Consider the following 25,684-nt stretch of genomic DNA (forward strand, 5'->3'; position numbering starts at 1 on the left):
ATTATGTTTTATTTATCATGCTTGGATCAAGCAAGTACTCCAGTCATTAATTAAAATGTTTATTTAAGTGTCATTCTCACATATTAAATCGATAAATATGTTTCAGAACCACAGAATAGGTAATTTTAAATTTGAATTAAATTCTAGTCTCTCAGACCTAACCCATCCATTCCTGATAAATTTTCTCACCCATCCGTTGCAGGGCTAAATGTAAGACAACCCCTATAAATGTAAGACTACCCCATATACTCTACAAAACAATGTAAAAATGTTGACCTCAGCAGCAATTTTATATCTGCAAATATAAGACGACCCTGTATTTTTTTAATGACAAATTTATGGAAAAAAAACCCTGTCTTATATGGTACCCTGTATTTGGCTTTTTCATACATGTTACTGACACGTGTCATTGCCTTGTGATGTTTATCGGCTTGTCTGTGCTGCAGATAGTTCATTCTTACCAGTTGTTGTCTGTCGGTTTCTGCTATTGCATTGGAGATGTCTTTTCTAGCTCTAACATTTTTGTTGCTGTCATGACTGGTGTAGAAAATTTTGAGATATGGAGTGGAAATGATGAATTTTTATGGCAACTCTTCATAGCTCTATGCAGATTGTTACAGTACTTTAAAAGAAGTTCAAACTGACATTTTTTTGTGTGTTTCTGTTACAGAGTTGTTAGTTTTTTTTTCTGTTCCCAATTTCTTTCATTTGATAACTCTATAAGTTGATGTCTTTTTGAATTACTTGGCTGATTTGTCATTGAAGTCATGTTTAGTGGTCAAGGCTCCTGTCATATGATTATCCTCATGTAATTTCTCACATAAGTGTGCAACACTTCTTCAGTTTTGTAACCATTAAGCCAAAATGCTGTTAATCGATTAAGTTCATGGAAGTTCATTTGAAATTTTACTGATGTAGTGTGGTAGTGATTCTTTTGTGTTGATTGTATTTTGAAGTAACTTGTAGATTGGTATTTATATTGGACTATATATTGGTGTTTATTTTATTCCTTCACCAGTTTCAGGCACCTAGGGCCTTCCTTCAGGTTTTAATTATTGTATTTTTTGCAAGTGTCAAAAATAATATACCATTTTTATAGCCACTATGATCCATATGACAACAGCATTATGTTGCATACATCTTATGTTTGATGCTCCAAAATAGTGTGATACCTGAAACCGGTAAAGGAATAAAATTTCTTTTGTGCAACTGGTTGCTGAAAATTTCAACACTTGCAATTATGGAATGTCTCTCACGAGAAATGATCATTATTCAGGAATATGATGGGCATGTCAGTTGAAGCAGAAAACTTCATATATACATACACTGTATTCTGAATGGTTCCCAATATAGAACACATTAATGTATGCTGTTCTTTATTTGTTGTATTATTCAGTACATTGTCAGGTTTGAACATTTACACATGTTCAACAGTTTGTAAAATACATGCTGTAATGTTTACCAAGTATCAACTGAAAAATGTGTATTTTTAACACATTTACCTTTAAGCATTATAATACACATCACATTACAATTATTGTACTGTTCACAATAAATGATTGAATTTCCCCCCATCAACTTCAGTTCATTTTGCACTCTTCGTAGAACATGTTTTGTTGCTTGTCTGAGTATCTCATGTACACACCTCAAACTTCATCCAACCAGGTAAACGAAAATCTTTTGGCGTAAGGTCTGGTTATCTTAGTTGTTGCTTAATTATACAACCATGACCAATCCAGTGATTAGGGTCAGTACATGTGAGATGTTTCCTCACACATGTGGTAAAATGTGGAGGAGCTCCATTGTGCTGGAAGTACATTCCAGTTTGTGCGGCCAGTGGAATATTCTCAAGGTATTTAACAAATGAATTTTCCAAAACAATGTAAGTAAATCTGTCTCATCATCGGCTCTTCAAAAATAACTATACCTGTCAACTTGTTACCAATCCTGCCACACCAAACATTGATCGAAAAATTAACTTGGAAATTGGTTTCCACTGTAGCCTGTGGGTTTTTCTGTGACCATCAATGATACATTTTTTGTTGATTCTCTTCTGTATAAATGTGGCTTCATCAGTGAATAGTATTAATGGAAGCAAATGACAGTTGTCACTTAACCAGTGACATTTATTTATTTAGTGTATGGCCAAATTACAAAAAAATGTTAAAATTATCTTACACTACAAACTGATATCAAGGCCACGAATATATAGTCTACTGGCACCTATGTCATCACCAGGAACTCTGTAGAATTGCCAGGGAAGATTCTCAAAGGAGAGTCATGAATTACACAGCAAACAGTCTGCCTTTCAGTGCAACAGTTGCACATTGGAGAAGTTGCAGTGGTTCTATGTCATTTCAGTTAATTAGTCCTTTCTAATTAGAAATAACCTCTGTTTGACCATGAGGCTATTGGAGTGCGAAATGGTACTAATTGTGTGCAGTAGCTGGTAAGTAATTATTCTTACACAATGCAGTTCACCAAACAATAGTTGAAGTAAGCTATTGTACATGAAATAAATAATTAGAATTTTAAGATGAATAGAGGGGAGTTAATAATTGAGCCAATAACTCCAAACTTTGAGGTGACTGATGGTGGGACACGGATGCAACACATTAGTGAAAATACTCGCTCCTATCTGCATTTATGATTGCTAAAGATATTAACATATAAATCACTTCAGACTCAACATTATGTACATAAATGTTATTCAGTAATTAATTGTATGATTGACCCGCATTGTACTTACACCACAGTACATGCTGTGGTGGATCATGTTTTAGTTAGGCTAGTTATAAGTGTGAGAAACAAGTATTTCTGGTATGTGAAAGTGCGCAGCAGGTCACTGTATTGTAGTTATGTGAAAGACAATATTCAACTGGACATGATGCAAAAAACCTTACTGATTATGCAAGCAATGAAAGTAATGGTTTCACTGAACTTCAGTCATCACAGTGCCTATACTGCTTAATAATGAGTTTGGAGGTTTCACTTTTGATATCTGCTTCATTGTCCATTCCACAACCAGTTGATAATGTTGCTACAGGAAGATGAGTTATTTAGCTGATTCCATTGCGTTAGTTGATTTTAGAACATACTAATTTCAAATTATATCAGCTTTCTTTCATAATTGTTGAATATGGAAACAGATTTTAGATACATGGTGCATAGGATTGGGTTGCACTCACTACTTACGTAATGAAACGTGTAAGACCATTTTCACTGAACAGAACAGTAATTATTCAGAATAAAGCACCACACTTGAGAGTTACTGGCTTCACAAAATGAAAACTTAACTTTGCATAATAGCATCCTGAGTGTGTGTCTGTTGATTGCACAACATATACAATAAAAAATAGTTCAGTCTGTTGTTTTCTCTGTTGGATGTGCTATGTAATTACACATGGTTGTATCCATTAAATATTTGGCCCCATACAGCAGCTTGCAATCCACATAAGCTGCTGAAGCATTTGTATAAATAGTCAGCTGCCATCCACAAGATGAATTATAATGTCCATTTCACTGCTACAATACCGACTTTTAATTACTTATAGAATTTCAGCCAAAATACTCTGCCATGACGATGCGCAGGTGCTGTGTAAACTTTGATTCTAAAAGTAGCCGTTTACACAGTTTGTCGTGGCTTAATCCATCTACTCACAAAAGTTCACATAAGCAACTTCACCCAGAAAGATAGAGTGACTCACAAAGAAAGACTAATGAAGAAATGGGATAGTATCACTTTCTTTGTCAAGTGGTAAATCCCGTGAGTGATTTAGTAGCTGTTTCTTTACGGCCATTATTCTCACTGTAATTATGAACACATTTTGACAATAACATTTAATGGTTGGTTTTATATACAATATAATTTAAATATTTAAATATATTAATCATTTACAACTATTGCATAAAACACAATAAATAATGCAGTTGAATCATTCAAATCTGTGGCGCTAGGTAGTAGCACCTTACAGTGCTGTATTGTATCATAATGCCACACATAGTTAATTCACACTTCTGCCACTAGATGTAGTAGGTTTGCATGCAACTAATAGAGCCGTAGTGGAATGTCCCTTATGACAGAATGTCTGCACTGCAGACATGTTACCATCACATGAAATGAAAATGGATTTTTATTCAATTGAGAACCAACGTGATCTTGGATGGCACTTTAAATTCAGTTGGCTTGGTCTATATGCATGATACCTTAATTTGTTACATCATAGCATCAATCTACCTTGTGAATCTCCAACAGTTATCAATATTAAAGCTCTTTTGAACTAACATTCTTACAGTTGCCAGGGGTAGTGTGATAAGGGTGAAGCTTACCTTTGGTGGTGCTTGGAATGTCTGTGTGAATAGGGAGGTTAGGATTTTTCTGTACTTTTTTTGTATTCCCATACAAGTGTACTCATCCATCATGGAGGTGGAGAGGGTATGTGGCTTTAGTATGGGTGGGAAAAAGGCTGGTGCAGGTCTGACGGTATCAGTTCTAAGATGCATGGTATGGTTGACCTGTGTACAACAAATTTTGTGTGAGCAGTATTTGTTACGATGTGATGTGTGTCGGTAACCGTTATGTTCTGATGGATCAAATGTTATGTCCACGCTCTAATGATAAATTGGTGGAAGGTGGCCAAGGGATCTGTCACTGTAGGACTTTGGACAGGCAAGAATAAAAAAGTCGGCACAAGTGCACTTTAAATAAATATACATTACTCATCTTGTTGCTGAAGAATTGCTACACTGTTGACAACTTGGCTGCCATGGCTAGCTGTAAGCAGAGCCTGATGTGGGTGTGCATCTACGAGCACTGAATGTTTTCCAGTAGAGTTAGTCACAAACAGCTCAGTGTAACGTTTGGCACCATCTAGCAACACAGAACTAATCTCAAACTAGAAGACTGGTGCCCAGTTGCCCATCACTTACAACACCATCCTGACAGTCTTCATTTGTTAGTGGTCTGGAGGTTCATTGGTCAGCTCATCCTACTGATGCTGGTGTTCAAAGCACCACTCAGGGTACCCGCTGGAATCTACAGTGAGGCACTGCAATACTACACTGTTCATCCAGGCTGGTGAGCAGTACACCACGTCTGGGTAAACCAATCCCATAACTGAAGTGCAGAGTGTTGTTGCAGTTGATCCCCATGAAGTGCCACTGAGTTTCTGGAGGATATTATTTTGTGGCATATAATGGGGATCAATTGCATAAATACTCCATATTTCAGCTCTGGGATTGGTTTACCATTCTCACCAGCCTGGATGAATAGTGCTCACACAAAACTTGTGGATACAGGGCTCATCCATATCATGTGTCTTATAACTGGTGCCATCAGACCCACACTTACTGAGTACCCATGCTTAGCCACATATAACTTCAGTTTCTGTAGCAAGAAAGTACACTTGTATGGGAGTGCACAAAACCAGTGGCAGAATTAAAGTCATGTGCCTTTGTCACCAGTGAGAAGATTGTCGACACACTGTATGTCAAATAAGTTTTCTGCATGTAAAAGTCACCATACACGTTTTTGTGGAACATTGATATTTGCAAAAAGTCTCTGGATGCTGGTAGTAGGATTACGCTGCATCATTTCAACAAGGTGTTGCAGCTCCTATCCAAGCTGTTGAACTAAAAGTTCAGAAGAAAAATGGGAACTTGCAAGAATATCTGTTTCAATTTTTACAGTGGAAGAATATGTTTCAGTATCCTGAAAACTTTGGTAAACACTGGACAATCAGGAATTCAACTTGTCAAAGTGCTGATGGTATTCTTCAATAGCAGCATTAGCACTATCATCAGAGAAGCCATAAGCATACACCATATTTGTGTATTCTTCAGTAGTGTAGAGGTCTGGCATTTTAGCAAGCCCATGTACAAACACAGTTAACCAATGCTTCTCTCTAACACTTTCTCAACTCCCGCACTTCTTCACTCGCAACACACCATGGGTGACAGCATTTAACAGGCTAGTATAATAGCAGAAAGATTCTAGAGAAAAAGAGATTGAAAGCAATAAGGTTGATTGTTGTAGAATAATACATCTAAGATGTTGGGTGGGTGAGACATATACATACGCACAACTACCCCCAAAAAATGTATATTAAATGTGTTCTGTCTTGGAGACCATTCAGAATAGAGCATATGTCCACATAAATTAGTTGAAATTTCTAGCCAGTGATGGCTATGCATGATACAGGATACATAGAACTTCTAGTGTGTCACTCTGTCTTGGCCTTTAACACCATGCATGCCTGTTGAATAGTTAACTCTGAAACCATTTGAGATCTGAGCAAAACAGGAACTGAGAAATCTGCATGTGATTGTAATGTGTGCAGTATTTCATCCTTGCTTCATACTAGAGCAGCCTTAAAAGAACAACCTCTAAAATTGGATATTCGTATTCAGATGTAAACAGCTCATTTGCAATTGTCTCACTAAAAGCACTGGGCAACCATGCTAATGCATGGTGGGTAGTCTGCCTCCCACAATTCAGTTTGGTTGGAGCTGTTTGCAAAGCCTGCACATCTGCTTCAGTGTCACAGACATCATACCAAAAACCATAATTTACCAAAATAATGAAACATGTAAAATGCAATAAAAGTGAGAGTGGGGGGAGAAATTGCATACTGCATGGAATTACTTACGAAAATTCAGTAACAACTGTTCTCTAGTGCTGTGCAACCAGGAACACAAACAGGAAAACTATTTAATAGTAAATACTAGCCATGAGTACTGAAGCTATGTGATCCAAGCACAAGCACAATATGAAACAGACATGAGTTTGGCAAATTATGTGAAGTGGGAAAGTGGGAAGTAACAGCAGAAAGACGGATCCATCACAACATTAAGAGGGAAGAGGACCTATACATTTAAAAAACAAGGAAAAATATTAAGTTGTATGGGCACCTTAATTTGCCTGGATAATGTCATTATTAACTAAAATGTTTTAGTGATACAGATCTGTTCATTCATTAATTGTAAAGAGAGAGTGGAAATGAAGACTTCATATGATTTTAATTTCTTTCAGAACATTGAGTATCCGACCTTTCTCTGAAGTGTGTGTGACAGATAAGTTATTGCTAACCTGCTGTTGGTAGTCAGTCAAATGCATTGTAGAGCTGACCTGGAATGGGCCAGGTCTTTGTTCTTTAAGGGGAGTTCAAATGTAAATATTTTTTCACATTTTTGGATTTTTATCTCATTATAAAATTTGCAATGTTCCTAATAAAATGATATATATATATATATATATATATATATATATAAATAATCATTTTTATATATATAAAGATGAGGTCTAGTAGAAATCCTTGGGTAACAGAAGAAATATTGAATTTAATTGATGAGAGGAGAAAATATAAAAATGCAGTAAATGAAGCGGGCAAAAAGGAATACAAACGTCTCAAAAATGAGATCGACAGGAAGTGCAAAATGGCTAAGCAGGGATGGCTAGAGGACAAATGTAAGGATGTAGAGGCGTATCTCACTAGAGGTAAGATAGATACTGCCTACAGGAAAATTAAAGAGACCTTTGGAGATAAGAGAACCACTTGTATGAACATCAAGAGCTCAGATGGAAACCCAGTTCTAAGCAAAGAAGGGAAAGCAGAAAGGTGGAAGGAGTATATAGAGGGTCTATGCAAGGGTGATGCACTTGAGGACAATATTATGGAAATGGAAGAGGATGTAGATGAAGATGAAATGGGAGATACGATACTGCGTGAAGAGTTTGACAGAGCACTGAAAGACCTGAGTCGAAACAAGGCCCCCGAGTAGACAACATTCCATTGGAACTACTGACGGCCTTGGGAGAGCCAGTCCTGACAAAACTCTACCATCTGGTGAGCAAGATGTATGAAACAGGCGAAATACCCTCAGACTTCAAGACGAATATAATAATTCCAATCCCAAAGAAAGCAGGTGTTGACAGATGTGAAAATTACTGAACAATCAGTTTAATAAGCCACAGCTGCAAAATAATAACACGAATTCTTTACAGACGAATGGAAAAACTAGTATAAGCTGACCTCGGGGAAGATCAGTTTGGATTCCATAGAAATACTGGAACACGTGAGGCAGTACTGACCTTACGACATATCTTAGAAGAAAGATTAAGGAAAGGCAAACCTACATTTCTAGCATTTGTAGACTTAGAGAAAGCTTTTGACAATGTTGACTGAAATACTCTCTTTCAAATTCTAAAGGTTGCAGGGGTAAAATACAGGGAGCGAAAGGCTATTTACAATTTGTACAGAAACCAGATGGCAGTTATAAGAGTCGAGGGACATGAAAGGGAAGCAGTGGTTGGGAAGGGAGTAAGACAGGGTTGTAGCCTCTCCCCGATGTTATTCAATCTGTATATTGAGCAGGCAGTAAAGGAAACAAAAGAAAAATTCGGAGTAGGTATTAAAATCCATGGAGAAGAAATAAAAACTGTGAGGTTCGCCGATGACATTGTAATTCTGTCAGAGACAGCAATGGACTTGGAAGAGCAGTTGAACGGAATGGATGGTGTCTTGAAGGGAGGATATAAGATGAACATCAACAAAAACAAAACGAGGATAATGGAATGTAGTCGAATTAAGTCGGGTGATGTTGAGGGTATTAGATTAGGAAATGAGACACTTAAAGTAGTAAAGGAGTTTTGCTACTTGGGGAGCAAAATAACTGATGATGGTCGAAGTAGAGAGTATATAAAATGTAGACTGGCAATGGCAAGGAAAGCGTTTCTGAAGAAGAGAAATTTGTTAACATCGAGTATAGATTTAAGTGTCAGGAAGTCATTTCTGAAAGTATTTGTATGGAGTGTAGCCATGTATGGAAGTGAAACATGGACGATTAATAGTTTGGACAAGAAGAGAATAGAAGCTTTCGAAATGTGGTGCTACAGAATAATGCTGAAGATTAGATGGGTAGATCACATAACTAATGAGGAAGTATTGAATAGGATTGGGGAGAAGAGAAGTTTGTGGCACAACTTCACCAGAAGAAGGGATCGGTTGGTAGGACATGTTCTGAGGCATCAAGGGATCACCAATTTAGTATTGGAGGGCAGCATGGAGGGTAAAAATCATAGGGGGAGACCAAGAGATGAATACACTAAGCAGATTCAGAAGGATGTAGGTTGCAGTAGGTACTGGGAGATGAAGAAGCTTGCACAGGATAGAGTAGCATGGAGAGCTGCATCAAACCAGTCTCAGGACTGATGACCACAACAACAACAACATATATATATACACTCCTGGAAATTGAAATAAGAACACCGTGAATTCATTGTCCCAGGAAGGGGAAACTTTATTGACACATTCCTGGGGTCAGATGCATCACATGATCACACTGACAGAACCACAGGCACATAGACACAGGCAACAGAGCATGCACAATGTCGGCACTAGTACAGTGTATATCCACCTTTCGCAGCAATGCAGGCTGCTATTCTCCCATGGAGACGATCGTAGAGATGCTGGATGTAGTCCTGTGGAACGGCTTGCCATGCCATTTCCACCTGGCGTCTCAGTTGGACCAGCGTTCGTGTTGGACGTGCAGACCGCGTGAGACGACGCTTCATCCAGTCCCAAACATGCTCAATGGGGGACAGATCCGGAGATCTTGCTGGCCAGGGTAGTTGACTTACACCTTCTAGAGCACGTTGGGTGGCACGGGATACATGCGGACGTGCATTGTCCTGTTGGAACAGCAAGTTCCCTTGCCGGTCTAGGAATGGTAGAACGATGGGTTCGATGACGGTTTGGATGTACCGTGCACTATTCAGTGTCCCCTCGACGATCACCAGTGGTGTACGGCCAGTGTAGGAGATCGCTCCCCACACCATGATGCCGGGTGTTGGCCCTGTGTGCCTCGGTCGTATGCAGTCCTGATTGTGGCGCTCACCTGCACGGCGCCAAACACGCATACGACCATCATTGGCACCAAGGCAGAAGCGACTCTCATCGCTGAAGACGACACGTCTCCATTCGTCCCTCCATTCACGCCTGTCACGACACCACTGGAGGCGGGCTGCACGATGTTGGGGCGTGAGCGGAAGACGGCCTAACGGTGTGCGGGACCGTAGCCCAGCTTCATGGAGATGGTTGCGAATGGTCCTCGCCGATACCCCAGGAGCAACAGTGTCCCTAATTTGCTGGGAAGTGGCGGTGCGGTCCCCTACGGCACTGTGTAGGATCCTACGGTCTTGGCGTGCATCTGTGCGTCGCTGCGGTCCGGTCCCAGGTCGACGGGCACGTGCACCATCCGCCGACCACTGGCGACAACATCAATGTGCTGTGGAGACCTCACGCCCCACGTGTTGAGCAATTCGGCGGTACGTCCACCCGGCCTCCCGCATGCCCACTATACGCCCTCGCTCAAAGTCCGTTAACTGCACATACGGTTCACGTCCACGCTGTCGCGGCATGCTACCAGTGTTAAAGACTGCGATGGAGCTCCGTATGCCACAGCAAACTGGCTGACACTGACGGTGGCGGTGCACAAATGCTGCGCAGCTAGCGCCATTCGACGGCCAACACCGCGGTTACTGGTGTGTCCGCTGTGCCGTGCGTGTGATCATTGCTTGTACAGCCCTCTCGCAGTGTCCGGAGCAAGTATGGTGGGTCTGACACACCGGTGTCAATGTGTTCTTTTTTCCATTTCCAGGAGAGTGTGTGTGTGGTGTGTGTGTGTGTGTGTGTGTGTGTGTGTGTGTGTGTGTGTGTGTGTGTGTGTGTGTATAATAGAAGGAAACATTCCACGTAGGAAAAATATACCTAAAAACAAAGATGATGTGACTTACCAAATGAAAGTGCTGGCAGGTCGACAGACACACAAACGAACACAAACATACACACAAAATTCAAGCTTTCGCAACAAACTGTTGCCTCATCAGGAAAGAGGGAAGGAGAGGGAAAGACGAAAGGATGTGGGTTTTAAGGGAGAGGGTAAGGAGTCATTCCAGTCCCGGGAGCGGAAAGACTTACCTTAGGGGGAAAAAAGGACGGGTATACACTCGCGCGCACACACACACACATATCCATCCACACATATACAGACACAAGCAAACATGAAATATGTCTGCCTTTCGCGGGCAAGCCCGCGAAAGGCAAACGTCCTGAGTTCGAGTCTCGGTCGGGCCCACAGTTTTAATCTGCCAGGAAGTTTCATATCAGTGCACACTCCGCTGCAGAGTGAAAATCTCATTCTGGAAACATCCCCCAGGCTGTGGCTAAGCCATGTCTCCGCTATATCCTTTCTTTCAGGAGTGCTTGTTCTGCAAGGTTCGCAGGAGAGCTTCTGTAAAGTTTGGAAGGTAGGAGACGAGATACTGGCAGAAGTAAAGCTGTGAGTACCGGGCGTGAGTCGTGCTTCGGTAGCTCAGATGGTAGAGCGCTTGCCCGCGAAAGGCAAAGGTCCCGAGTTCGAGTCTCGGTCGGGCACACAGTTTTAATCTGCCAGGAAGTTTCATATCAGCGCACACTCCGCCGCAGAGTAAAAATCTCATTCTGGAAACATCCCCCAGGCTATGGCTAAGCCATGTCTCCGCTATATCCTTTCTTTCAGGAGTGCTAGTTCTGCAAGGTTCGCAGGATAGCTTCTGTAAAGTTTGGAAGGTAGGAGACGAGATACTGGCAGAAGTAAAGCTGTGAGTACCAGGCGTGAGTCGTGCTTCGGTAGCTCAGATGGTAGAGCGCTTGCCCGCGAAAGGCAAAGGTCCCGAATTCGAGTCTCGGTCGGGCACACAGTTTTAATCTGCCAGGAAGTTTCATATCAGCGCACACTCCGCTGCAGAGTGAAAATCTCTTTCCAGTACAGGACCTGTTATAAACTGAGGTGCATTCTCCAGTCAACCAGTACTTTCAGTGGGACAAAGCACAGCCATATATTTCCTGAAAGGTCAGAATGGTTTGAGGAAGACCCCACGTACATGACGATGCTTGTGTGCATTTGCATTTGCTGTTCATAGCTGTCTCGGAATCTGTGGCTGGGTTTTGGTACCCAAAAAAAACAAAGTTTTGGAGTGTTTCTCAATAACAGATAGAGATTTTTGAAAATGGCTCTTTTAGATAAATGCATAAGAAATATGAGTAATTTGTTTTGGTTCTTTATTATTTAGATTTCACCTCGTACCAGATTTTACGTATGGAAGTAGAGTAAATTTGAACCTCTGTATCTCGGAAATGGATAAAGATATGAAGAAATTTTCAAGGTTATTAGAGATTGCGATCTTAGGAATATATCATAAAAATTACAGCCATTTGCTGTGCATAGCCATTTGGAATCCTCAGCTGGGTTGTTGTCCACAGGTGGAAAAAAAATAATCTCCCCCCTCCCCCTCCCCCCTCTCTGAGAATCTGCCCATGAACTAATGGTGCCTCCATAAATCCCATCAAGCCCACTGTAGACCATGCCAAATGCAAAAATAAGCAACTGATTTTCTGTATTTGCCTAAGCAGGAGAAAGTGTGTAATATTCATACTTTGACCGTTTACTGCAGGCTAGTGACACTAAGATGGTCCTTCTGTTGGGTATACAAATGGTTCCTAGCCCAAGGCCTATCCAAAATATTTGACTCTACCCTTTTATCATCAGTAGACTCGTGAGATATGAGCATTGGGAAGTCCTTCCCTCCCCCCCCCCTCCCCCCCCCCCCCCCCCCCCGACATCATTTTGAAACATATGAGGTGCATTCAAGTTCTAAGGCTTCCGATTTTTTTTCTCCGGACTGGAAAGAGATAGAAACATGCGCATTGTTTTAAAATGAGGCCGCGTTCATTGCCAATACGTCCCAGAGATGGCAGCACCGTACGGCAGATGGAATTTTACCACCAGAGGCAAGAATGAGAACTGTTTTAAATACTTAAAATGGCGACGTTTTCCTTACTTGAACAGTGTGCAATCATTCATTTTTTGAATTTGCGTGTTGTGAAACCAATTGAAATTCATCGACAGTTGAAGGAGACATGTGGTGATGGAGTTATGGATGTGTCGAAAGTGCGTTCGTGGGTGCGACAGTTTAATGAAGGCAGAACATCATGTGACAACAAACCGAAACAACCTCAGGCTCGCACACGCTGGTCTGACGACATGATCGAGAAAGTGGAGAGAATTGTTTTGGGGGATCGCCGAATGACTGTTGAACAGATCGGCTCCAGAGTTGGCATTTCTGTGGGTTCTGTGCACACAATCCTGCATGACGACCTGAAAATGCGAAAAGTGTCATCCAGGTGGGTGCCACGAATGCTGACGGACGACCACACGGCTGCCCGTGTGGCATGTTGCCAAGCAGTGTTGACGTGCAACGACAGCATGAATGGGACTTTCTTTTCGTCGGTTGTGACAATGGATGAGACGTGGATGCCATTTTTCAATCCAGAAACAAAGCGCCAGTCAGCTCAATGGAAGCACACAGATTCACCGCCACCAAAAAAATTTTGGGTAACCGCCAGTGCTGAAAAAATGATGGTGTCCATGTTCTGGGACAGGGAGGGCGTAATCCTTACCCATTGCGTTCCAAAGGGCACTACGCTAACAGGTGCATCCTATGAAAATGTTTTGAAGAACAAATTCCTTCCCGCACTGCAACAAAAACATCCGGGAAGGGCTGCACGTGTGCTGTTTCACCAAGACAACGCACCCGCACATCGAGCTAATGTTACGCAACAGTTTCTTCGTGATAACAACTTTGAAGTGATTCCTCATGCTCCCTACTCACCTGACCTGGCTCCTAGTGACTTTTGGCTTTTTCCAACAATGAAAGACACTCTCTGAATGTGTACGTCTGCAGGGCGATTACGTCGAGAAGTAATGCCAGTTTCATCGATTTCGGGTGAGTAGTTACTTAGAAAAAAAATCGGAGGCCTTAGAACTTGAATGCACCTCGTATTAGGTACGCGTGCTGTTGCATCCATATTTATAAATAGGGGTAGAAGTAAGGAGAAAGAAACTGACAGTGCCGTAAGCACAACCTTCATTTACATAAATACCTGTGAAATAACGTCCACAGGTGTCAATGACAAATTTTGGAGACCCCCACTAGTTAAAGGCAGTGGCCCAAGTAAAATGACATCTAGCCATCAGCCCCAAGTAAACAGAAGTGGTGTATCTCCACCTCCACTCACAACTCCTCCTCCAGGAAGAGATCAAGTAATGTTGCTAGGCACTTAAGCCACTGGACTCGCATTTAGGTTAACCTGAGTTTAGTACACACTTGGACCATCCAGGTTTAGGTTTTCCATAGTTTCTCTAAACAGTGTAACGCAAATGACAGGATGGCTATTTTCAAAAGGACTTAGCTCATTTCCTTGTCCTCTGTACCTTTTACTCCATATTTCTCTCCTTCCTTACAAGGAAGAAAGGAAAAAAAAAGGTATAGCCAAAGTAAAACCCGCATTAAGATGGGAAAAATCCTCAAAAATATCTAGAGAGAAACCTCATACTTCATGTGGAAATTGGTCAACATGTATATTGAAGAACCAGTGAGCCGCTAAAACACCACAATCTTGAATTCGTGAAAATGCTTAAATGGATCCTGTAAGTTAGTTCAATATGAATGTACACTGTAAGGAAGAAAGGAATGCACCATGAAGGAATTATCTGAATGGGACAAAAATTGGTAGATGTTATGTACATGCACAGACAAACAAATGGTTATAATTTTGGAAAAATTGTTTGATTTATTCAAAAGAAGAACTTCACAAATTGAAGAAGTTAGTAATGTGTTGCTCCATCTTTGGCCCTTATGCAAGCAGTTATTCAGCTAGACACCGATTGATAGAGTCCACTTGGGAAATTAGATCGTCAAAATACCGAGCTGGTTGGAGGGCCTTGCCATGATGCTCCAAACATTCTCAACTGGGGAGAGATCCAGTGACCTAGCTGGCCAAGGTACAACAAGAAAAGTAGTAGAAACTCTCGCTGTGTACAGGCAGGTATTACCTTGCTGAAGTGTAAGCCCAGGATGGCTTATGAGGCATAGAATATCATCAGTATACTGCTGTACTGTAAGGGTGCTGTAGATGACAACCAAAGGGGTCCTGCTATGAAACAAAATGGCACCGCAGACCATCACTCATGGTTGTCGCACTCTGTGATGGGCGACAGTGAAGTTGGTACCCACCACTGTCCGGGGCATCTCCAGACACGTCTGTGGCCTGTTATCTTCTTGACTGGAGTAGAATTGTTTTAGATGATTAGGCTCGCTTTGAACTGAGCACTGGTGACCAGCAAAGACATTTCCATAGATGTCGTGGACAGCAGTGGAATACCAACCTGGCTGTCGCCCACCATACGGCTCGACTACTAGAAATGATGGCCTGGGTGCCATTTTTAATTGCAGAGCCCCTTTGGTTGTCAGCCACAGCATTTTTATGGCACAGTGATATGTCGATGGTATTCTGTGACCTGTTTTGCTGTGCTTCATGGCAAGACATCTTGGGGTTACTTTTCAAGAAGATAATGGCCACCCACACATGGCGAGAGTTACTACTGCTTGTTTTCCTGATTGCCAAATCCTACCTTGGCCAGCAGGGTCGCCAGATCTGTCCCCAATTGAGAATGTTTGGAGCATTTGGGGCAGGGCCCTCCAATCAGCTTGGGATTTTGGTGATCTAATGCGCCAATTGGACAGAATTTTGCACAACATTTCTCAGGAGGACATCCAAGAACTCTACCTATCAATGCTAAGCTGAATAACTGCTTGCTTAAGGGCCAGGGGTGGAGAAAAACATTATTGACTTGTTCAATTTGTGAAGCTCTTTCTCTTGAACAAATGATGATATTTTTCTGAAATTTTAATTGTTTGCTTGTCTTTACATGTACTGCACATCTACCAATTTCTATCCCTTTCAGATCATTCCTTGATAGTTTGTGTGTGTGTGTGTGTGTGTGTGTGTGTGTGTGTGTGTTGAAGTTTTTGCACAGGGAAGACTGTTTTGCTTGTATCTCAAGAAGACACATTTCAAAGATAACAACATACTTTCACCAAGGAGCTGCAACATTCACAAAAGGGTTGCCCTTGGTGGTGGTTTCAGCTGCTCATGACATGGGCCACTCTTCACAAATCACACTTACTGTACGATTACAAGGAAACCAAATTTGTGTGCTTTACTGAAGACCATGGTGTGCTGTTTATACCAGCCATCCCATGATCCTTTATAGATGTAGTTCAGAGACCTCCTTTGGCAATTCCCTCGCCTCTCTAAGTAGGCTTCAATACGCACAATATGCATTTTGGCTTTACCAATTCCTCCCCGTATAATCAGGTTTGATGTGAACTGAGTGGTGTATTTTTCAAAATTATATGTAACATTCAAATTACTTCCCACATTGAGGGAAAGATTTGGAGGACTTCAGTAGCTGATTGCTTATTTTACAGAAGTGTTTAATATTTTATTCTTATGTGATTCACATTGTTTTTGCCCACATCTTTTACTATTCTGTTTTTTTGTCTCTGGCCCCATTGTGAGACACATGAACACCAAACTAACTCAACTGTTCTCTTTTCCTCTCAAAGGACTCTTCTTTGCTGAAAATGTGATTTTTCTAGGCAGATGTTCAAATTTGCCTCTCTCTAATGATTTTTTAAGAGTTCTGTCTCTGAAGTTAACACTTTATCAGAAATGTTGTCATTTCCTTTTACTGTTGATGATTTTATTTGTCCATAACTGTGTGTTTCGTTGCTTATAAACTAGTTTAATAACATGGTGTATAAATTGGTGCAGTAATAAATTTTGTAAGCTGCTGCACCTGCTGTTGTAGAAATGTTGCCAAAGCTTGTGTGGGATTATGATGATGCACCACCTGTCGTTATTCGTTGCAGGGTGGATAACTGCATCTGCCTGGCATATTCTGTGCCATGAGTCGTAATCTGTGCATGGTTGTGCAGGAACTGACAACTGTAGATGAGCAGGTCAGTCCTGACTTGAAAGGAGCAGACCTGCCGTAGGAAAAGTTCGTTAATGGTGGCTTCCACTGGTTGGTATGATTTAACAGGAAACTGTGTACCCTCATGTTGGGTGGCTTTATCAATGTGGAAATGCGAATTAGCAGTCTTACTGAAGTTAGCGTCAGGTCCTGTGGGTAACCACAATAACCCATCTACGCTAATGAGCTGATGTGATGATTATTCTGATAACTGTAGGCACTTAATGAGCAACACCCAGTGCTTGAAGTGTTGTACTGTTTTCTCTGGAGGCTTATGTTTTGGCCCAGAACATTATGGTCTGTACTGTAACCCTGTATGTAATATTTGGATACGCACCACGGCATCATAAACTTCAAATATTTCTCCAACGGCATCTGTGTGGACTGGCCACCAGAGGCTGCCTGCTGTTGGCCACAAGACTTGGGCGCATGGCATGGGATAGCACACACCGGGCCTTATACAGAGCGCCCCCCCCCCTCCCCCCTTCCTCCGCATTAAAACATTAAAACTGCAGTTCAGCAGGTACTCGCTCACATATTGTCTTGCTACTTATGGTCAGTGACTGCTTGTATCAGTACCTGGACTGTTTCTATGTCTGTGTCTTATGTTCTCAACTGTTTGCATGTACGGAGAAGGAGAATAAACTTTGGTTCATTATGATCATACTGTTGTTTGTATCTTACATTACGACAATCTGTCATGTGGAACTTGGTACTGTGGTTATGTCAATGGAACATAGTTGTGGCACTCATAGTTGTGAGTGCCTCACACTAGTACAGTTGACAATTTAAGGCAGTCTATAAGTTTTGGGAAAATTGTGTGACAGACAGGTGTCCATTCAAAACCCTCTCCCTTTCCCTTCAATTGATGCGGTGGACATGCGATCGTGGCCATCTCCAGTATAGACTAAGGGTAACTGTTTGGTTTCCCTAAGAAAGCCTGTAAGGTCTTCAGGTTTGAAGGAACTGGTTATTGGTTGAGTGCCACTATGTTTTGCTGTTATGTACGAGATTGGTTTATTTTATACAGTCGCCAGAAATTAAAAGAAATAAACTGGCAATAAACATAATACTTGCTTTAACTTATAATACATTCTTCAAGAGGGCACTGCCATCATAGGAAAATTGTCACATATTCTAGGTCAAACTTGTGGAAATATCACCTAGCTACTGACAGCTAGAAGTATACCTGTTTTTCATGAGTGCTGTGCTGAGAAACTTTGCTTTCCACTAATTTTTTGGTCTAACTTAATGCTATTGGCTGTTAAAATTTGATGTTCAGGTGCTACTTTGTGTTAACTGAGAGCAACAAATAATTTGCAACCTTTTTTTTTGTGTGGACATGTTGGCACATCCCTTTGTGAGTTAATTCGATTCTTACTGTGTAACATGAATCCTTTACCAAAGAATGGAAAAACTGGTAGAAGTCGACCTTGGAGAAGATCGGTTTGGATTCTGGAGGAATGTAGGAACATGCAAGGCAATACTGACCCCACGACTTCTCATAGAGGAGAAGTTAAGAAAGGTAAACCTACGTTTATAGCATTTGTAGACTTAGAGAAGGCTTTTGACAATGTTGACTGGAATACTGTCTTTCAAATTATAAAGGTGGTGGGGTAAAATACAGGGAGCCAAAGGTTATTTACAATTTTTAAGAAACCAAGTGCAGTTGAGGGGTTCGAAAGGGAGGCAATGGTTGAGAAGGGGGTGGGGCAGGGTTGTAGCCTATCCCAATGTTATTCAATCTGTATGTTGAGCAAGCAGTAAAGGAAACAGAAGAATATTTTGGAGTAGGAATGAAAGTCCAGGGAGAAGAAATAAAAACTTTGAGGTTTGCCAATGACATTGTAATTCTGTCAGAGACAGCAAAGGACTTAGAAGAGCAGTTGAACAGAATAGAGAGTATCTTGAAAGTAGGATATAAGGTGAACATCAACCAGAGCAAAACGAAGATAATAGAATGTAGTCGAACTAAATCAGGTGATACTGAGGGAATTAAATGAGGAAATGAGACATTTAAATTAGTAAATGAGTTGTACTATTTGCGAAGGAAATTAGCTGATGATGGTCGGATTAGGGAGGATATAAAATGTAGACTGGAAATGGCAAGAAAAGTGTTTCTAAAGAAGAGAAATTTGTTAACATCAAGTATAGAGTTAAGTTTCAGGAAGTCCTTTCTAAAAGTATTTGTACGGAAATGTATGGAAATGAAACATGGATGATAAACAGTTTATCCAAGATGAGAATAGAAGTTTTTGAAATGAGATGCTACAGAAAAGTGCTGAAGATTAGATGGGCAGATCACATAACTAATGAGAAGGTACTGAATAGAACTGGGGAGAAGAGAAATTGGTGGTACAACCTGACTAAAAGAAGGGATCAATTCATAGGACACATTCTGAAGCACCAAGGGATTACTAATTTTGTACTGGAAGGAAGTGTGGTGGTTAAAAACTGTAGAGGGACACAAAGAGATGAATACAGTAAGCAGATTCAGAGGGATGTAGGTTGCAGATGAGGCAGGTTGGAGATGAGGCGGCTTGCACAGGATAGAGTAGTATGGAGAGCTGCATCAAACCAGTCTTTGGACTGAAGACGATAACATCATCAACAACAACAACAACAACAACTACTACTACTACTACTACTACTACTACTACTACTACTTCATAAACGGCTGATTTGTGGATATATGCCTGTTCAGAAATAAATTTGGTTATTGTTCTACATGTCTTTTGTTGTGCAAGTGAAAATTTATGTAATTCATAAACTATTGAAAATCTAACTATTGAAAATCTAACATTTGCATGCAGTGTTCCCAACTGCATTATTCTTAAGCTTTTGGTGACTTTAGCCCATTATTGTGATATAAACATTGTTTTCTAGTAAAAAGAAATGGATGATTTTCTCACCTAAAGTTCCTAGTTTCATACTTCAAAATATTTTTGAGCTCTCCACTGATTTTCGTGATGACTTAAAAACTAATAATTTGTATTGGTTGCTCAAATTATATCAAGAGTATCGTTGTGTGCTGAATACACCAGTTGATATGTTCCCCCACTGCAGTTCTGTGTTATAGTATTAATGGATAATAGGTTTCAGTGACACTAGTGCACTTCATCAGCAGGGCATTGTATTCTGTTTTATTAATCCAGTAAAAATATAACATTTTTCCAGTGGCTCATGATCATAAAGAATTAGTTATTTGCATGTTCCATGGATAATAATTGCACTCTTTCCTCATTGTGTGGAACATTAGTTTACATATGTAATACACCCTCAGTGCAATATATGGCAATGTATTGACTATTTACATGATTGTCTTTGACATAAATAACAACCCACTTTTAAACTCTACTCCTCTCTCTCTCTCTCTCTCTCTCTCTCTCTCTCTCTCTCTCTCTCTCTCTCTCTCTCTCTCTTTTGCATGTTCCTCCATTACCATGTTAAACACTCAGAATTCACTTATGGAGTAGAAGCTGTCAAGAAGAAGCTGTTAGTATTTTAAGTTAGTTTTATTATGCATGAAATTCACATCAGTGGGTTAACGGGCAAAGATTTTTATGGGTGATTACTTCACTCCTTTCTCCACTGCACGAAAGCTGAGCGAGTTATTTCTCCTTCTGATATTGTACAGGGGTGGACAAAAGTATGGAAACACCTAAAACAGAAGACATTACCGTGTCTAATACAGTGCAGGAAAACCATTGGCATTCAAAACAGTGTCCAATCATCTCGGAAAGTGCCAATAAATAATTTTTTCAAGGTAATCATATACTCTTCTTCTTGCAAAATAGTGGTTCAGGTAACGATCATGCAGATGGATAACGATCATGCATCATTCTCTCCAAAGTAAATAATGAGGGCTCAATAGTATTGAGATCTGATAACAGAGGTGATCAGGGGAGATGCAACATTTTAAGCTCGTGCTCGCAAAACAAGTCCTTGGTGACGCGAGCTGTGTGATCAGGAGCCCTGTCATCATGTAACATAACATCACCAGTGGGGAACAAATATTCTGTTGTGGGATGGATCTGATCAGCCAGAATGGTCACATAATCCTTGGTATGGCTGCCCAAATTGTTGCTGAACCCCTGCAATGTTTCACTCTTGGCAGCAAGCAGGCCATGTCATAGGCCTGGGATGGCATATGCCGAATGTTAACTTGGTCAGAAGTTGGAAACAGTTTGATAAAACACTCACCTGACCAAAGGGTTTTCTTCTATTGCTCCATACTCCAGGTTTTATGGCTTTGGCACCACGTTTTCTGCTGGGGGATTTTGGAATTCCAGTTCATCGTGCACTACCCTTCTTATGGAGTTCTTTTCATGCTGTTTTCCTACTGACAAGATTAGTGAATATGACATACGGTTGTGCAGTGACTTTTGCAGCTGTCATCCTCTTTTTTTTTTTTTTTTTTTTTTTTTTTGTCCATCATGATAATTCAACGCACGCTTTCTTCCACGTTATGACTTAGTGGATGATGTTTTTCCACTGTCCCCATATGCAATATAAATTTCAATGCGTTACCTCTTGAAACACCAGAAATTGTGGCTGTCTTTGTCGCCTAAGCGTATGAGAACCATCAATTTGCCCAAGTTTGAAATCACTTAGCTCTAACGTAATGCACTCAAAACTATGCAAACCACTGTTCTGACCATGATTGACACTCGCTCCATATTGAGGGCATTGTACAAGTGCCGTTTGTGGTCAAATACATCATCGCCACCAGAATGCTTGGCTGGCATCTGCATTTATGTTCAAACATACGTTTCTCACATTCTATCCATATTTCTGTCCAACTCCATTATTTATGAATGTCACTGGTTGTAAAAGTTCATTTATGGTGAGGCAGTTAATGTTTCAGCATAATTTAAATTATATTTTCAAATGTTGAAGTTTCTTGATTAACTTTGTTATTATATAGTTGCATCATCAGCAAAGACAACCAGATAAACTTTTGTGATACACAATGGCAGGTCATTTATATACAGTGTGTCCCAGGAAGAATAATGTATATTCAGGGATATGAATGGAACAATCATTCGAAGCAAAAAAATCTAATAAATATGTGCTCTAAAATACATACCATACATAAGAGCTGTGAGCACATGTTCAGTGGAAGAGACATGTTTCACAGCAGCAAAGATTTTTTTTTTCAACACTTTTCCAGCTTTAGATTCTCAGTGTCTTGTACCTGCATCGAGTTACTGGTGATTTTAATTACACTTAACCCAATGAGGGGCAGTCAAAAATATTATTTGTTGCACTGTTAGACACTAGAGGTGGAGGATCCGCTCTTGAACTAATTCATAGAGTTGAATCTTTCAAAGGAGTGAACAATCAGTGATTCAGAAAAAAAGAACGGTAGCTCCAAACGTTTCCCACGGCAGAGAGAGAGAGAGAGAGAGAGAGAGAGAGAGAGAGAGAGAGAGAGAGAGAGAGAGACGGAGACGGAGCATATCAGCAGCGCCTCTGCTGGTCAGAGCACAGTGCACGCCACACAACACAGCCAGCGCCGGCCTCTGCCCTGCTTCTACCTTGGCTGCCTGCATTGTGCAGTGCCCCATTGGATTTTGTGTTTCACATATGCCGTGCCATCTCTGTGCGTCGTCTGCCGCTTGCAGTGTCTGGCGCAGCTTAACTTCGCATCGCACTCTGTCGGCGATCGTTTCAGTCGCACGTCCTGCCCTCTGGGCAGTTGATGCGAGCAACAGGACAGAGAGCCACCTAGCGGATAACATAGGAACTACTTGCAACAACCTGCTCGCAAGGGAACGGACAATTTGTCTCGGAGCGGGTGAGTTCACCGCTCCCCCCACCCTCGGAACTCACCCGCTCAACGCTCACCCCACCGTCTCGACTCTAGCCAGAGCATTGAGCAAAGCGACTCAGGTGTCACTCTGGTCTCTGCGGTCTCAGCTCACGCAGTAATACAGCTCGCGGCTCGACCTGCTCGACTCAGCGCCTCTGCATCGGAGTTCGTCCCTACTGGATATTGTTCTTCGTAGTAATACCGCTATGTATATTACATTATTATGTTATGTATACATCAATTGTTTTTATTTTATTTTTATTTGTTTAAACTGATTAGATTAGGTTCCTGATGACTCCTCTTACTATAGGATTTTTATTATGGACACTCGAATTTACGCTTTAATTACGAGCGAACCGATAAACGTATCGCAAAATGTGATACACCAATATTTTCCTTGTTTTATTCTGCGTAAGGCTATATGCAGCACTTTCGTTTTACAGTCAAATTTATATTTTTTTTCTTATTCTGGTACGGATTTTGCGATTTTAGGTGTCTTCGGAAGGAAACGTTCACTTTAAAAATATATGGCTTGCGATGTATTTGTATGAGGTTAATGAAATTTTAATACATTATAGCCAAATATATTGTTAATGTAAATCTCAAGTTACAACATTTTCCGATCACCCAGAAAACCACGATAGTGCAAAATAAATCAATAATCAAAAACTTTGTCATATCGTGGAACTTTCAATAAACAATACAAAATTCTTACTCATTATCTGTGTTACTTCAAAATAGGATCAAATAAGATCAAAATACAGGTATAGTACTGGAATAAACCAAGTTTAAAGGACAATGTGCCTTCCATTTATTTTCTATTGTAAATGAGTGGTGAGTCATGAAAAAGAGCTAATTCATTTCAGGGAGTGAACAGTTCTGATCCAATCTCTGAAAAGAACAGTTTTGCCCATCTCTATTAGACACCTGTCGATTAGACATTCCTTGTCTTTATTGCCTACTGCAGGTATCTTCGCTACCACATTGAAAATCTTTCAAGAGATGATACAGTTAGCCTGTGTTACTGAAGGGAAAAAGGGGGATGGATTGGGGGGGAGGGAGAGAGAGAGAGAGAGAGAGAGAGAGAGAGAGAGAGAGAGAGATATTTGAGTTGTTTAGGTTTTACACTGAAGAGACAAAGAAACCGGTACACCTTCCTAATATCATGTAGGCTCCCTGTGAACATGCAGAAGTGCTGCAACATGATGTGGCATGGACTTAACTAATGTCTGAAGTAGTGCTGGAGGTAATTGACATCACGAATCCTGCTGGGCTGTCCATAAATCCGTAAGAGTACGAGGGGGTGGAGATCTACTCTGAACAGCATGCTGCAAAGCATCCCAGATATTCCAATAATGTTCATGTCTGGGGAGTTTGGTGGCCAGCGGAAGTGTTTAAATGCAGAAGAGTGTTCCTGGAGACACTCTGTAGCAATTCTGAACCTGTGGGGTGTTATATTTTCCTGCTGGAATTGACCAAGTCCATCGGAATGCACAATGGACATGAATGGATGCAGGTGATCAATGTATTATGGGTCCCATATCATTCCAACTGCAGACACCTGCACCATTACAGAGCCTCCACCAGCTTGAAAAGTCCCCTGCTGACATGCAGGGTCTGTGGATTCATGAGGTTATCTCCATATCTGTACACATCTGTCCCCTCAATATAATTTGAAATGATACTCGTCTGACCAGGCAACATGTTTCCAACCATCAACAGTCGACTTTCAGTGTTGACGGGCCCAGGTGAGGTGTAAAGCTGTGTGTCATGCACTCATCAATGGTACACGAGTGGGCCTGTAGCTCCAAAAGCCTGTATCGATGAGATTTTTGAGTGGTTTGCACACTGACATGATTCTCTTCAGTTGTCGTTGGTCCTGTTCTTGCAGAATCTTTTTCCGGTCTCAGCAATGTCGGAGATTTGACGTTTTAGCGGATTCATGATTTTCACGGTACACTCGTGACGTGGACATATGGGAGAATTCCCACTTCATCACTACCTCGGAGATGCTGTGTCCCATCACTCATGTGCCAACTATAACACCACGTTCAAACTCGCTTACGGCACCACATACTTGTTGTCTTGTATAGGCGTTGCCGACTGCAGTGTCGTATTTTGCCTATTTACATCTATCTGTATTTGAATATGCATACCTATACCAGTTTCTTTGGTGCTTCAGTGTATGATTACGATTGGCAGTATTATGGTTTTGTCTCACATTTTTCTTTTTATTCTTTTCTAGGATCACAAGCTGAAACTCCTGCAAAATGCAGTTTGACTGAAGAATCTCGAGCAACAGATGTCCAAAGTACTGTGTCCTCTGAAAGTGATTCACATTCATCACCAGAGATGTCTGAATCATCACCAGTGGAATTGCCATCATCTCCTGTTCCTCAAAAACCACCAGCTAACAGTGAAACTACACATACCTTATCTCCAGAAGAAAGAAACCTTGGAAAATATCCACCTTTCTGGGTACCTGATGCTGATGCACAGAATTGTATGCTGTGTAATGTGAAATTCAGCGTTATTAAAAGAAGACATCATTGTCGAGCTTGTGGAAAGGTATTTATCTTTTTGTTGCACTAGACTCAAATGCTTGACGATTGCCAGTGGTCCATGACAGTTTTAACTTCTGCTCCACCAATAAATAAATATTAGTTTTATTTGCCGCTAAAGAATTAACCATCACCAGTCACTTTTGGTCATTGTCGTTCTGTCAAACGTGTTTTAGTGAAACATAACTGTTCACTAGGTTGGAGAACTGTTATGAAACTGAGTATTAGTCTAGAGCTACTTGTATCACAGCACAGATTTCTAACAAGGGCAACTCCCAATCGCACCACTCTTCCAAAACAGAACGCAAGAGTCATAACATGTGCTACTTGTGTAGAACAAATAGGAGGTACATATGTCTGGAGGTCCCTTCCTTACACCTCACTGTTGCAA

At 41.0% G+C, this 25,684-nt stretch overlaps 1 protein-coding gene across 1 annotated transcript in view; it reads left to right on the forward strand.

Moving 5' to 3' along the window:
* Window positions 1-25,684, forward strand: part of LOC126184931 (zinc finger FYVE domain-containing protein 9) — a 412,866-nt gene that overhangs the window by 112,522 nt on the left and 274,660 nt on the right. The window contains exon 4 of the mRNA XM_049927602.1: window positions 24,978-25,300. Coding sequence (XP_049783559.1) covers window positions 24,978-25,300 — 323 coding nt within the window. The remainder of the gene's footprint in view (window positions 1-24,977; window positions 25,301-25,684) is intronic.

Source organism: Schistocerca cancellata, chromosome 4 (assembly GCF_023864275.1).
Source record: "Schistocerca cancellata isolate TAMUIC-IGC-003103 chromosome 4, iqSchCanc2.1, whole genome shotgun sequence".
NCBI lineage: Eukaryota > Metazoa > Arthropoda > Insecta > Orthoptera > Acrididae > Schistocerca > Schistocerca cancellata.